Here is a 14,443-nt window from a genome sequence, read left to right on the forward strand (position 1 = left end):
GCTTCTCTGGGCAACCTGTCCCAGTGCTTCACCACCCTCTCCGGGAAGAATTTCTTCCTGATATCTAATATAAACCTCCCCACTTTCAATTTAAACCCGTTACCCCTTGTCCTGTCACTACAGGCCCTTGTAAAAAGTCCCCCCCAGCTTCCTTGTAGCCCCTTCAGGTACTGGAATGTGATATAAGGTCTCCCCGTAGCCTTCTCCAGGCTGAACAAGCCCAACTCTCTCAGCCTGTCCCCATAGCAGGGGTGCCTCAGCCCTTTGAGCATCTTCATGGCCTTCTCTGGACTTGCTATAACAGGTCCATGTCCTTCTGATGGTGGGGGCCCCAGAACTGGACGCAGCACTCCAGGTGGGGTCTCACAAGAGCAGAGTAGAGGGGGAGAATCCCCTCCCTCGCCTTGCTGGCCACGCTGGTCTGGATACAGCCCAGGATACAGCTAATTTAGGCACCTGAAGCAGGAATTAGGAATGTTGTGAGCATTGAAGTCCTTTTCTGGATTTGTTGTTTTCTTTGTGTACAATTGTGTTTTTCTTGTATTCAGTACAGGATAGTAAAATCCAACTGCCAATTCCTCAGCTGCGCAAGGTATGGGCAGAAGCGGTTCACTACGTGAATGGGCTCAAAGAAGATTATAGCAGGCTTTTCCAGGGCCAGAGAGCTGCTATGTAAGTTGTTACTCCTCATTCAGAAGAGTATCCTGCAAATACAAACAGTGTTAGAATGGGTATTTACAGTTTGAGGAGTTTTGGTTACCCAAAGTTTTACAGCCCTCTGGTGTTCTATACTTGTGCATTATAAAACGTATTGGGTCTGGGAGCTTATCCCGTTCCAGGTATTTTAATGCATTTTGCCTGGCATTTAAAGCAACTGAAAAAACTTGAACCTTGAAGTCACAGACTCGTAGAATGGCTGAGGCTGCAGGCACCTCTGGAGGTCATCCAGTCCAACCCCCCTGCACAAGCAGGGTTGTCTCCCCACACAGCTTTTAAGTGTCTCTAAGGATTGAGACTCCACAGCTTCTCTGGGCAGCCTGGGCCAGGGCTCAGACACCCTCACAGTGAAAAAAGGTGTTTCCGGGTGTTCAGAGGGAACCTCCCATGTTTCAGTTTGTGCCCATTGCCCCTGGTCCTGTCCCTGGCACCACTGGAAAAGAGCCTGGCTCAGTCTTTTTTGAGTCTCCCTCCAGGTATCTATACGCATCGATAAGATTCCCCCGAGCCTTCTGCAGGCTGAACAGCCCCAGCTCTCTCAGCCTTCCCTCATAGGAAAGATGCTCCAGTACCTTAATGGTCTTCATGGCCGTTCAGTGGCCTCCCTCTAGCATGTCCATGTCTCTGGTGTGCTGTGGAGCCTGGAACCGGACCCCGGTGTTGCCCCACCTGTGCACAGTAGAGGAGAAGGATCATTTGCCTTGACCTGCTGGCAACATCCTCCCTAATGCTGCCCAGGATCGTTGTTTCACAAGTGGCAGAACGAGTGGGAACTGCTTATTACATGTGTAGGGTTTTGATTGAATCATAGGATGGGCAGTGTCATGTATCTCAAGTGATAGGAAGGGTTCATCATGGGCAACGTGCTCTACAGGCCCCTGCAAAAGCTGAGAAATACTCAACAGTGCAAAGGCTGTTTAACTGAGCGTGACCAAAAAAATGGGAACTGTGGAAGGACTCATTTGCTTGCTGGGGACCTGCAGTTTTTGAAGGCGTGGGATGGAGTCTCTGACCCCACCTAGACTCCCTGATCAAAGGATCTTACAGAACTCCTTGCTAGCTGTGCATTTCCTAGTGCGATAGCACTGGCCCCGTAAGTCCAGATACACTTTTCAACTAACATTTGCTGCTCTCGTTCCCTTTGTTAGGCTCAGTCTTCTTCGGTATAATGCCAACCTAATCAAAATGAAAAACAATATGGTGTCAGCATCTCAGCAACTGAAAGCCAAGCTGGAATTCTTTCACCAAAGCATTCGCCTCGACCTGGAGAGATACAGTGACCAAATGGCTTATGGCATATGTACGTGTCGCGTGATACTCGCCCGGGTGTCTGATCTGGTAAAAGGTCAGACTGAAGTGAAGGACTGTGGGTGAGAGCTGGCTTAGAAGAAAATGAATGTGGGAGCTGCCACTGTGTCCTTCGTCATCTTTGTGGCTATGTTTCAGTTGGGGTAGATGCAGGAGAAGAGTTTGGCTGACCCAAAGGCAGGAAGATAAATGTAAAATGTTTTCGGAGACCTTCAGTAACAGTGAAACAGGTGGTCAGCTGTTCCCCGCTGAGAACGCCAAGCTAAGGAAACTGGAGTATTAATAGTGCCAGTGATGGAGATGTTTGCTATTTATTAATTCAGAGTCTGATTCACTTGGGGTTGTCACTAGGCATGAAATGGAAGGCAGAGTTGCTGTGCTTCACAAACAGTAGAAGGGCCACCAGCCATCCAAGGCGGGACAAGTGGTCATGGTGACCGTGAAAACTCTGTTTTGAACAGCACTAAGGGATTGATCTTGCTGTGCTTGACATCAAGAGGCAGCACGAGTCAGGAGGAGAGACGAGGTGAAAAAGGACCAGCTGCAGTTTTAATATCCTAGAAATATCTGCATCTTACAAATACCGTTCAGGGGAGAATAGTAGGATTTATGCATACTTTGGATATATGGCTAAAAACCAAAGCTGGAGTAAAAAATTATGGCTGGTCTGAATGACAACAGAAAACGGAAAAACTCAGTGAACTGGTTTTGGACAGTCTGTGTTTAATCAAAAGTGGCAATTGTTGAGCTTAGTAGTGGAGTTTAAAGACTCAAACTCATTATATGCCAGTGATTGCAAACTGTGAAATCATACCAGAGGGTTTGTATGCCAGTTAAGCTTGAGCATGGCGTTGTGAAGTTGCAACTCTGCTGTCTCTGTGATCTCTGAGTCATGACTCCTGCTTGGAGATTCAGCATCATGCTCTATGTGTTCAGATTCAACTGATGTATGATAAGTCAGGTCACACTTTAGTTCTCTCTTTTCATAAACTAACAACTCTCTTCTCTTAAGCTTCAGAAAAGATGCTCAAAGCCTGGAAGGAGATGGAAGAGAAGGCCTCTCACTGTGCACAGGTAGGGGATATTAAAGAAGCTTCATTATCCCTCTGTGAAGGAGGACGTGGCTGGAACTTAGTGTTGTACGTGTCACTGCTCTGTCCCTTCGGAGTGTTTCATATTTTGCCTGCTGTGGGAGTGAGAATATTGCAGATGTCTTAAAAAAGAATCAGTTCTCAGTCACCAGGTTGTTTGAATCTAGTGATTTGAACAAAACCAACACAAATGTCGCTAGACTCGGTTGTTTGTTTAGGAAAGTGGACTACAGAGACACGTTATTTATTGCCCAAAAGAAATGGTGTTGCTATTGCCAAGAGTCTTCTGCTTGGATCTTCTGCATGCAAAAAATTTCCACTGCTAAAGCTGAAAATAATACTAATCGCTTACTCTGCATTGATTTCAGTTGCAGTGCTTTGATCAGGAGTACAGGCATAAATTTCTGGTATACTGTGAGTAAATATGCAAATTAGTTTTTAGTAAGAGTCCTCCTTAAAAAAACTTAGGGCAGAGCTAGAGCCAGTCCTTACTGTGAGTAGTCTGAGCAGTTAACAGATGTTTTCACTTGTGGTTTATTGACAGTTGAGCTGACATAATGGCTTTCTGTTTCTGGGAGAGTTACTTCTGCAAGAAAGGCTACTTGAAATTTATCTCCTACTTAGAATTCTGATCTTTCTCTTCTGGGAATGAATATTTTACCAAAAATAATGTGGAGATAGAGACCTTTTTGGACAGAGGATAAATCTGCCTACAGTTCTGGCCAGACATTTATATAGAAGGAATAAGCTTTTCATTGTGAAAACTAGGGACAGAGTTAGGATGATCGTCGTCTATTGTCAAAAGCTGTTTCTCCTCTTCTACTGGATGTCCTGAATAAAGCCTGGGAGGTGGGGGGCATTCAGAAGGTATGAATTGGAAAAATCTGCATGTCTGTAAGGTATTTCTCAGAGCAAGTCTTTAAAATATCTCATAAAGCAGTCTCTTTATTCAGTTCCATGGTAGTAGCTAGCTGCAGGAGTGCTGAGAACATTGCATGTTCTACTGGCCAGGACTGTCCTGTGGTTTGTTGGGCTGATGTCTCACACTTCTGCTCTCCCCTGCAGGGAGTTCTTCTGTTGGCTCTCATAGTAACACAGAGCACTGTGACTGATCCATAAAAATCCCAAACACCATTAGAAATACAAACGATAAATTACACTGCCTATTTTTTTTTTTTACCTGTGAAGGAATAGACTGGGTAGTTAAGGTTCTGGGATCCATTACCTGTCCTTGTCTAGGTCAAAAGGCTCTGGGAGCCTTGATTCTACTTGCTCATATGATGGAGATAGCAGAATTGGGATTCCCACCTGAATTCACCTGGTTTAGCTCTTCAAAATTTGGAATCTTGTTGCTCTCTGTTAAGAAGGAACAAAGATAAAAGGGAGGCTGCTTCTAGCAGAATAACTCAAAGCTGTCACTGGCTGTTTCCAGAAAACCAGGAACCTCAACAAATACTTTTCAGCCCATCAGAATTAAGTTCTGTCTTCAGGCTGTGGAGTCCACATGTACATTCACACTGTCAGTTTATCAGGCATGAGAGGTGTCTTACTCTGTAACACACAGTGGTGTCTCGGTCTGTCCAGCGGGCAGCTGAACTTGTGTGAAGTCGAGAGAGACAGGCTGTGTTGTGGGTCACAGGGCTCTAGATGAAGACACTTCTTTTGACAACAGCATTTACTTCATGTTTTTCTTGCAATCTGATTCTTCTTTGATTATGTGGCTTCTTGCTGCTTCTTGTTGGTTTATTCCTAACCTGCATGACCTACAGACATCACATTTTGATCAGGGGGTCACACCCAATTGTACAGCCTCACACCAAGTACTTTTGCAGCTTCAACAAGGGGTATGTTCTGGGGAATGTTCAATTTGCAGGTCCTACAGCCCCAAGTCAGAAAAGAAAAGCTGAAATATCTCTAAATACTTTTCTCAGGAAGCCAGATCATCACCTACAGTCTGTGGTGCCAAAGACCGATTACGGTGACCAATGCTCTCTTAGCCGTGCTGAGGATCTCCAGTACATGTCTGGTACCACATGCCTACTCCTCACGCTTAGAGATGTTGTTGCTGGCTGCCTCACCTGAGTTAACTGAGAGAGGCTTGCTATAAGATGGGTATCTTTTATATTGCTTTGAAGCAGATGTGAAATGTCACACCAAAATGTGTACAGGAGGGTAAAATGTGAGAGCACTGTCTGCCCACACTGTAAAAATCGGAGAACAAACCTTCGCTGCTGGAATGCACATCGAGCCAGAGAGTGCATGTGTGTGCAGCGTGCATCTCGGAGATACGGTTTATGGAGAAACTCATTTTTCTCACCCACTGTGGTTGTCAGAGATTTGGATCTAGGTGATGCCATGCACTGAGAAGATAACAAAAGTAACCTCAATTACTGTAGCAGCAGTCATGTCAAAGACCTTTTTTTCTCCTGCATCCCCATTATCCAGATAAGTATTTTGAGGCTCTTTATCTACTTTACTGCTCTCCTCCTTCATTTTAATTTGTAACCATATATCCCCATTAGGCTGAAGATATTGGCTATCTGGATGAGCAGATCATGTCTCTGCACACAGAGATTGTAGAGCTTCAAAAGAGTCCATATGCGAGGCGCCAAGGAGAGGTCATGGAGAGCTTGTAAGTCCTTTGCTTGTTACTTCTTTGCTCATAAATGGATTTTATGTTTTTTAGTGTCTGTGTTTAGTGTTTTTTAGTGAGGGCTTTTTTTTCCCTCAGTTGGTGGTGCCATCGGTGCTTTTGAAATTCACTCCTTTGTGCAAACTGCGAGTACAGAGTAGTTTGCAATCAGTTTAAGATCATGTTGCTGGTAAAAGGGAAAATCCCATCGCTTGTGGCTCTACGTTCCTCTTGAAGTTGTAATGATCACTTGGCAGCATTATGAGGCAAGAATGCACAATGACTAGATCTGGGGAAACATGGAAGACACAGCTGGGGAGGGCAGGACATTTTTGTGTCACTGGCTATGTAACTTCATCTTGGAAGAGGATGGGCTGAAGATATCTTGGTATCAGCTGAAAAATGCAGAGGATTGCTTTTTGCATTGGGTAAGAGTAAATGTTACAGTGCTGAGTGAGAAAGTTGAGGTCGTTGAAATCCTATTTAATATCTTCAGTGTGTTCTCAAAACAAGTATGATTTAACAACTCATGGATACTTGAATATTTGGATATTTTTTTAAGCATTAAAATATGAAAGAATTAAGTGGTATTACTGATCTTAAGAAGACATGAGAAGCAATTATTGTTAGGGCTCTTGCTGAGAGCCCAAGTGACAATTCTAGAAGAGAGGAATCAAATAGCTACCAAGATTGAATAGCCACTAAAGCTGTTGTTAATAAGAGCTCTTCTGAATGACTGAGTATTCTGGGAGGAAACGTGCCTGTTCTTGGCATCTTCTGCCCCCTCCTTGGCGGAGCTAGATCAGCTAAGTTGCTTTTCATCCATGTGTAGTTGCAGGAGCAGCAGAACTGGTGCACAGGGGAGGAAGTGGTGGAAGGGAGAAACCACCTTTTGCAGCAGTAGCACACATTTTAGAGCAACTTAAACTAATCATGAACGTGCCTCCTAAAACATCGTTTTTAAGCACTTTCACCACTGCAAACCCAAGGCTGCAGAGATATTTGCAGGGTGCTTAAAGTATACCCTCAGCTGTTGGTGATTCTGGTCTAAAGCTACTCCTGTTAATGAGGAATGAAGAACAGACTGAGTCTCCTGCTCTTTAGATTTTGGGGCAGTAGCAAAGCCTGCTGCGGAGCACTTAGCTTAAGGTTTGATATACACAGCCCCGAGGTGCACATGGATCCTGGGTGGTATCTCAGATTTACCTGACTCTGCTGGATACTAATGTTCTTGTTTTGCCAGTGGAGCAGGTGTAAAGAGCACCTCTCACTCTATCCTTGGCTGATGCAAGACTTTCAGGATGGATAGCTATAGCCAGCACACCAGAAATGCTGTCTTACCCAAGCAAAAGCAGCTTGCATGATCTCTTGAAACAGTACTGGGGTGATCTAATGACAGTGAAGGGAAGAGAAGGCCTGATGAGGGCCCAGAAGCAGTCAGAACTAGCCAAACTGCTGCTTCTTTCAAACAGACTTGATTTAGAAGAGTGAAGATTTGTTCAAGGGTGGGAAGCTTCAGTGTTGGCCTGCTTTTGAAATATTTGAAAGAAGTAACATTTATTTAATGGGAAGAAGAGAAGAAAAATCTTCTTTGTGATGCAACTGTCTTTCCATTTGCAGAGTATCCCTATAAAATTCAGGTAAAAAGTACAGAATAGGAACAAAAATTTCTCAGGCGGTCGTGCAGAAGTACCTGTAGTTGGAAAAATGAAGTTTCCTAATAAAGGATACCACAGAAAAACACCACAGCTGAGCCATGTGAAGATGTGACACTGAACCTCCAGTTGATAGGGTGATCTGAGAAGAAAATGCACAATGAGAGGAAAAGAGAGACAGCTTTTAGGGGAGAGTTGGTTTCATCACAGAAAGACCATCCCTGTGTACCAAATGTCATACTTGCATACTAGCTATAGAAGAAGGTGGCAGCTCCAATGTATGAAGTTCAGCAAGGCATAACTTAATTGTAATGCCTTTTTTTATTTTTCCTCAAGTCATCTGCTTGTTAATACATTTTGTCAAACGTTTTCTTCTTTCTAAAGGGAACAGAGAGCCATAGACCTGTACAAGCAATTAAAATCAAGACCTCCAGGTATGGAAGGAGATGTTTAAAGACTGTTTCACACTAGTACCCCATGACTAATTTTTCTGAACTCGCATCCAGAAAATACTGTTTAGCAGGAGAAGGCAAATGAGTGTATTAAAGTGAACCAGACTGAAGGTCATACCTTAAGCTGGTTTATTCTTTTTGCTGAGCCTAGAGCTCTCCCAAATTCTTGTAGCCCTGTTCCTCAGTCCTGAGTTTGCCTCTTCATTTTCAGTGTTGGAGCATCTGCCCTGAACACACCTATCTTCTGGCATTCTCTACCTTTTTTTCCTGCCTCCAGTATTTTACTCCCCCCAGACATGGGAAGAACTGCTGTTCCTCTGCCGTTTCTCCAACCTAAGTGCAGCAGTCACTTTTCTCCCTCTCCTCTTCTGTCTTAACAATACTGGACGGAGCCCCACGTTTGGGAATTAGAGTGTTCAGAACATAACTGCTGAGCAGAAAGGTTTGGTTACTCATGCATTTGGCAACTACCTGCAGTCCTTACTGAAACCGTCATCTAGACAGCAAGAGTGGCTGGAATTGCATACGTTAATGTAGGGGGATGACACATTAAGGAAAAGATGTGCCTAATGACAGTGTGTGACAGATTTTAAGATGTTTCGGTGTGGCTGGCTGCACTCGTGAAGTCAAATCTTTTCTTGACTCTGGGCATTTGTGTCCAGAGAGGCTCCTCGCTGAAGTGCATTTTACTAACGTGGTGATTGATGGCCCTTCCAGATCACGCCTACAGTGACAGCACGGACATGGTGAAGATCATTGTGCAGACAGTACAGAGCCAAGACCGAGTTCTCAAGGAGCTCTTTGGCCATCTCAGGTACTTTTATGCATTAAAAAAAACCCCGAAACAAATGCAACTTGCAGCATTTGTAGCTTTGTAGCAGGAAAGAAGAGGGAAAACCATGGAGCTTTGGGGCTCTGATCTCAATCCACAGGTGTGTGTTTCTGATAGCGATATTAATTCTGTTCTTTTGTGCCCGTGTTGAATTTCCAATTACTTCTTTAAAACATACAGCTAATGTGTGGAGTTAATAGGGGAGGGAAATGAGGGTGCAATGGCTTGTATTGTTAGCATCTGAGAGTTCACTTCAAAATGAGAAAAAATCTGCAAGCAGCTGGGTTGGGATTGAAATCTTAAGGAAAAAAACAAGTAGTGTAACAGCTGAGAAGATACCACAATGATTTGTTAATTAATTCATTAATTCTTCAAATAGCTCAGAAAAAAAATGCCAGCAAAGTATGATTTAGTTTTATTTTCATGTGTGGCTTATGCCTAGTAGGTCCCATAAAGGAAGTTGTTAGCTGTGGTGCAGTCAGCCCAGAGACACCAGTGCAGACCTCGGAAGATGAATAAAATACCACGATTGAGTTGCTGTGCTGTCCATTGTCACCAGGATCGATTATTGTGGGTATTAATAGTAGTGTCGTCTACCCGCTTTCAAAAAGTCATGGGGTCACTCTGGAATGCGGGTTTTGTGACCTGCAGCTATCACAGCACTGTGCTAAGAGAAAGGGGTGTTCCCCTGGAATTTTTCTGGAATCCTAAGGTGAGGCTTTTGGTTTTGCCAGAACTTACTGCCACACAAGCTGGAAAGTAACTGTCTTTGGTTTGTGTTATAGCAAGCTCTTGGGCTGTAAGCAGAAGATCATTGACTTGCTTCCAAAGATTGAAGTGGCTCTAAATAACATCAAAGAAGCTGACAACTCAGTGATGCAGATGCAGGGCAAAAGACAAAGGGAGATATGGCATTTGCTGAAAATTGCTTGCGTAAGTAGCTTTTGGACTATTTGCTTGCTCTTCCTTCCAGTGCAGAGGACATCAAATGAAACTCTGAAGAGACCAAAAAGGGATAACTTCCCCACAGTGGTTGATTTTACTGAAGAGAGGGGAAGTTTGCGATGCTAAAAGTTGACAGAAGTTTAGAAAGGGGGTAGACAGATTCATGGAAGAGGCGCCCAGCAGGGTAGTCCTTGGTCCCACTAAGTCATCACATTGCAAATGGCTGGCAGCTGGAATGTGGTAGACGTGCCATGCCATGAGCCTCGGTCTTATGCTCCCTGAACATCTAGTGTTGGCTGCTGTTGGAGGGTGGACACTGGGATTGGTGAAGTCTGGCCTGAGGTGTCAAACCGCCATGATGCTAGTGCTGCAAAAGCAGAACAGGTGCTTTCCTGGTTAGTGAAGGTGTTTTAAGACTACACTGCTTTTACTGCATCAATGATAGTGACTGGACAACTGAAGCAATCTCCTGATTGCCATGTGCCTACGTTTGAGGTCAGCATGGGCAACATGTTTTTCCCCTGTCAGGAGAGTTGCTGCTGTGCATGACTCTGTTTAGGACGTGGCGCCACCTCCTAGTTCTTCTCTGTAGATGTGTCGTGTTGCACTGATGACTTGAACGAAGAGATGTTTGGTACCAGTTATCTGCAGAACTAGAGGGTTGTATCACTTCACTTGCTAGCCACAGGCATGGCCTGGATCGTGTGTACGTTACAAACGGAGCTTATGCTTAATTGCGAGTCTTGCGTACAAAATAATCCAGCCCGACTAAATTCTTCCTTTGTCCGTCACAGAAGATGAGTTTCTTTTTTTTCTCTAGACTCAGAGCTCTTCTCGATCGCTGGTAAGCTCCAGCCTGGAAGGGACAGCCTCGACTCCAGCAGCCACGTGGCTCCCGCAGAGCTCCTCAGGGAATGTACCTCACCCTCTGTCATCTATGGGAATTCCCGAAGATGGGTAAGAGACATTGGGAAAAGGAGGCCTCTGCAGAGAATTCAGCATAGCCATTTTGCTTTTTGAAATCCTGTCCTCTGCCACTGGAGTCTCCAGGGCTGAGGGGATTCAAGGGGCAAGCCTTCACTACATCCTACATGGTGGTTTTAGCACATGCTGGGCAGGAAGAGTTTTGGCACATGGGACTGTCTCTGAAGGCAATGTTGTTCAATCCTGCCTGGAGTTCTAGTAACTTGCCTCTGGCTATACCGCAGCAATGAGACTTTGAGACAAAATGCAGTTTCTTTTCATGCCCAAGTTCTGGTGCAAGTCCCAGATAAAACAGGCCATAGTGCTTCTTAGAGCTTCAGTGATTTTTAAAAAGTATTCTTTCAAATGGAGGTCTGAAGTCAAGGTCAATACTAAGCAATAATCCATCTGATCCAGTGTCTGGGTGGGTGGGGGGTTGTTATTCTTCCAAAAAAAGTTTCAGTAGCTCATATGTTACTGATGCTCTAAGAAGGGATGAGGTTGAACTCTTTATTCAGAACCTTCTACTTTCTGGTCCTGAGCAAGTTCCACATATCACCCTCAGCTAAAGGCTGTGATGTCCGTCAGCCGGCACTGTGCTATTCATTTCTTTCATGTCACGTTATTCTGCCCCGGGGTTGGATTTAGTTATTAAGGCCCTTCTCTCTCAGCCAGTCCTAGCTGAGTAAGAGACTTGTCAGGAGCTGAGGGGTTTTACTCTTCGCTTCATTACTGGTTTTACTTTCAGTCATCATAACAGAGGGGAAGACACCCCTCAAAGACTGCTTAGCCCTCGATCTGCAACAGTACTGGCTGGGTGGGGGCTGGGGCAGGGGTTGTGGACATCTGCATCAAACTACGTGGTCATCTCTCTGGGTGGTCAGGGAAATACCTAGGTTCTGAAGAGACATGTTTTCCAAGCAGGCTTTTTCTGGAAGTCAGTTGTTTTTTTTTTTTTTCTGAAACCTTGAGCAAACTTCTTCCGCTCTCTCTTTTCTGCCTGCTGCTGCAGAGCAGTTTTCACCTCTGAGTAATGTGGGGTCATCACCCTTTAATAGGTGCTTTCCTGAACAAGGTGCTCAGCAAGGTGCTCATTTGGATTGCCTCAGAGCTCCTCTTCAAACCACGACTTCACTGTACAAAGAGTCAGGAGATGCAAACCGATGGGGAGCAGGCAGTGATTCCAGGCTCCTTGCACTCAGCTCACTTCCTAGGGTCTCTAGGGGCTAGATTTCAGTGTGGTTTGGTCAGTTCCTCTGCAGAGAAGGAGAGCAAGTCCACATTTCCAGGGTGGGGATTGGCAGGATGCCACTTCAAGGAATGTTTTTGTGCCCCCTGCCGGGTAGCTCCTACAATTGCAGAGAACTCCTATAAATGAGTTTTTGGGTTGGTTTGTTTCTTGGCTTTGTTTTTGTTTGGGTTTCCGCCCGAGTGCAGAGCCTTTTGACATTGGTGTTATGCCTTCCCTTCCCTGCAGGGAAGACTTTGTCCGTGTGATAGAAGAGAATATGAATTACCTCGAACTCTTTAGCAGTATTTTGCAGGAGGCAAGACAGGAGCAGAACAACAGCATGATGGTAAGTCTGATGTGTCTCTGAGGATCTGATTTTTAAGAGCTACAGCAGGGCCCTCTGGGAGTGTGGAGAACTCCTTAAATAGGGTCATCTGTGATGATGTGAATTGCTGTGGCTGGCATGTGATGTCTGCCATGCCTCCTGGACTCGACTAACATGCCTGTCCGTACGGAAGGTAGCACTTGGCGCTAGTGTCAGCTGAGCGATCTGCATGGTGGAGTGGTCTGTTCAGTGGGACCCCCTGGCTGGCAAAGCTTGCTCTGAATGCTGGTTGCATTCTCCACTGGAGAGTCCTGGTTTGTGTCCCTGCACTGGCGTGGTCAGGTTTCTCTGTTTCCAGAGCTCTTTGCTGATAATTAACTGAAACTCTCTTTACAGCAGAAGTGTGGGGCTTTAGAGAGCCCTAAGAAGGCTCCTTGCACAAATTAGTATTTGAAATGGTAAGAAATTAAAAAAAAAGTTAACAATTGCCCAGACATTTTGATAGGATCTAAAACTCTGTTCCTGAACTACTAATTAAGACCAGTAGATTACTACTCAAAAGAGCCCCTTTACCAGAAGAATGAAGAGCACCACAGAATACTAGTCTTGTAGAAGAGGCTCTCGGCTGATTTTAGAGGCTGTGTTGTAGAAACACCTTTATAAGTATAAGAAGAGAAAGACAATTAGGCATGTAGATTGACCTGTTTATACGGTAGGAAAGTCAGCGCAGTTTCTGTTTAGCGTGAGATTGTCTGACAAACTTATTGCAGTCATGTCAAGAAGTCAAAGATCCACTGATTTGCTCTGGCTTGGATTTTCAAAAAGCTGCTTAAAGGTCTCCTTAGGCATAACTTCCATTCTGGTGGGATAAAAAAGTTGAAGCTGTTTACCAACTGTAACTGATGAGAAAACGAGGAGCAGAGAGTTAGGGAATTGGCGATGGTTGATGAAATGAAGCTCTCTTAACAGTTTTATTGTATAAACATTTTAATGTTAAGTGTTTATGAATAATAATAAACAATGAACTGAGAGTTTACTGGAGTTACCAAGTTATTTAGGATGGTGAAATGAAAACTTACTAGTGGGAGTTGCAAATTACACTGTAATAGCAAGGGATTTGACAGTATGAATGGGGAAACGAAATCAGCTACTGATTAAAGCAAAGTAATTATGTTAGTGGGGAAAACAGCCTTAATTTTGCGTACCCTAGTCTTCCTCCACTGGTTGATGAATATTTGCTTTGTCTTTCTGACAGAGTTGGTACTAGTTGTGTAATAATAATCTTCTCTCCAGTCTTGTCTCCTTACTGTGGCTGGAGATGAGCGAGAAGCTGTATGACTGGCTTCTTGCCTATTAATCATCCATGTCTCTGTCATCTCCTGTATCTCATTCCAAGGTGCAGCATCTGTCTGTGGCATGTTTTAGGCCAGAAAGATTATTCATTGTTGTTGAATCACGCTCTGCAGATCAGCACCTATTTTGCTATGTTTGGTTTCTTTCCCCTTTTCCTTTCAGCAGGGGACAGAAGTTAGGCCACAGGAAAGCAGCAGAAAATGGGATTTGTCCTCTTCAATTCACTTGAGGAAAACCGTAGGAAAAAATAATAAACATGAGAACCTTTTCTCTATTCTTGTATAGGTTTGACTTGAAGCCTTTCTTTTCATTTGTGTCCTTTGCACTACCGTTACATCCCATGAAGCACTAGGAAGCCCAGCAGTAGGTTATGTGCAGGCACAAAATGTAATTTCTAGAGCCAGTGCTCTGTGACATGCCTGAGCACTGTGATGAGTAGGGGGGATTATATATCAGGGGTAAACTGAGTCATGAAATTGAGATTACTTGTCAGCTGTTAGATCAACATGATTCTCTGGGAAGAGAAATATGCTGGACAGTGGGCATCCTTTGGTCACCGCCTTGGAAATGTATATTCAATAGCCGTTTCCTGCACTTCAGTTCTTTCGTTGATTCTTCTTTCAGAGTTACGACTGGAGCTGGCTGACGTGCTGAAATAGCCAAAGGAGCTGATGTGCTGCTGTCTGCAAAGTGCCTGCGTGCTGAGAGGTGGCTTGGTAGCCTTCGACGTGACGAGCTGGAGGGGACTGGTTCCTCAATTACCTTGTGTTTTGTAAACCTTAGTGGAGTTGATTACAAAGGTGGTGGCAGTGGCAGATACGCAGTTGGCAGTAACAAACGGCGTTGTACGGGCTGTTGTCGCGTTGGGCTTCTAACTAAACAAGTCATCCTCTTGTTGGAGGCGTGCCTGCAGCGCCCGCTGCCTTCGGCTGTGGCGGC

General features: G+C 44.5%; 1 protein-coding gene across 1 annotated transcript in view; it reads left to right on the forward strand.

Annotated features, from left to right (window-relative positions):
• The window catches only part of CHUK (conserved helix-loop-helix ubiquitous kinase), a 26,372-nt gene extending 12,214 nt beyond the window's left edge, over nucleotides 1-14,158 (forward strand). The window contains exons 9-18 of the mRNA XM_010148945.1: nucleotides 549-672; nucleotides 1,866-2,017; nucleotides 3,038-3,099; nucleotides 5,639-5,748; nucleotides 7,788-7,837; nucleotides 8,573-8,669; nucleotides 9,473-9,620; nucleotides 10,453-10,589; nucleotides 12,073-12,172; nucleotides 14,129-14,158. Coding sequence (XP_010147247.1) covers nucleotides 549-672; nucleotides 1,866-2,017; nucleotides 3,038-3,099; nucleotides 5,639-5,748; nucleotides 7,788-7,837; nucleotides 8,573-8,669; nucleotides 9,473-9,620; nucleotides 10,453-10,589; nucleotides 12,073-12,172; nucleotides 14,129-14,158 — 1,010 coding nt within the window. The remainder of the gene's footprint in view (nucleotides 1-548; nucleotides 673-1,865; nucleotides 2,018-3,037; nucleotides 3,100-5,638; nucleotides 5,749-7,787; nucleotides 7,838-8,572; nucleotides 8,670-9,472; nucleotides 9,621-10,452; nucleotides 10,590-12,072; nucleotides 12,173-14,128) is intronic.
• Nucleotides 14,159-14,443: the final 285 nt, after the last annotated feature.

This window comes from Eurypyga helias, unplaced genomic scaffold (genome assembly GCF_000690775.1).
Source record: "Eurypyga helias isolate BGI_N326 unplaced genomic scaffold, ASM69077v1 scaffold14123, whole genome shotgun sequence".
Lineage (NCBI taxonomy): Eukaryota > Metazoa > Chordata > Aves > Eurypygiformes > Eurypygidae > Eurypyga > Eurypyga helias.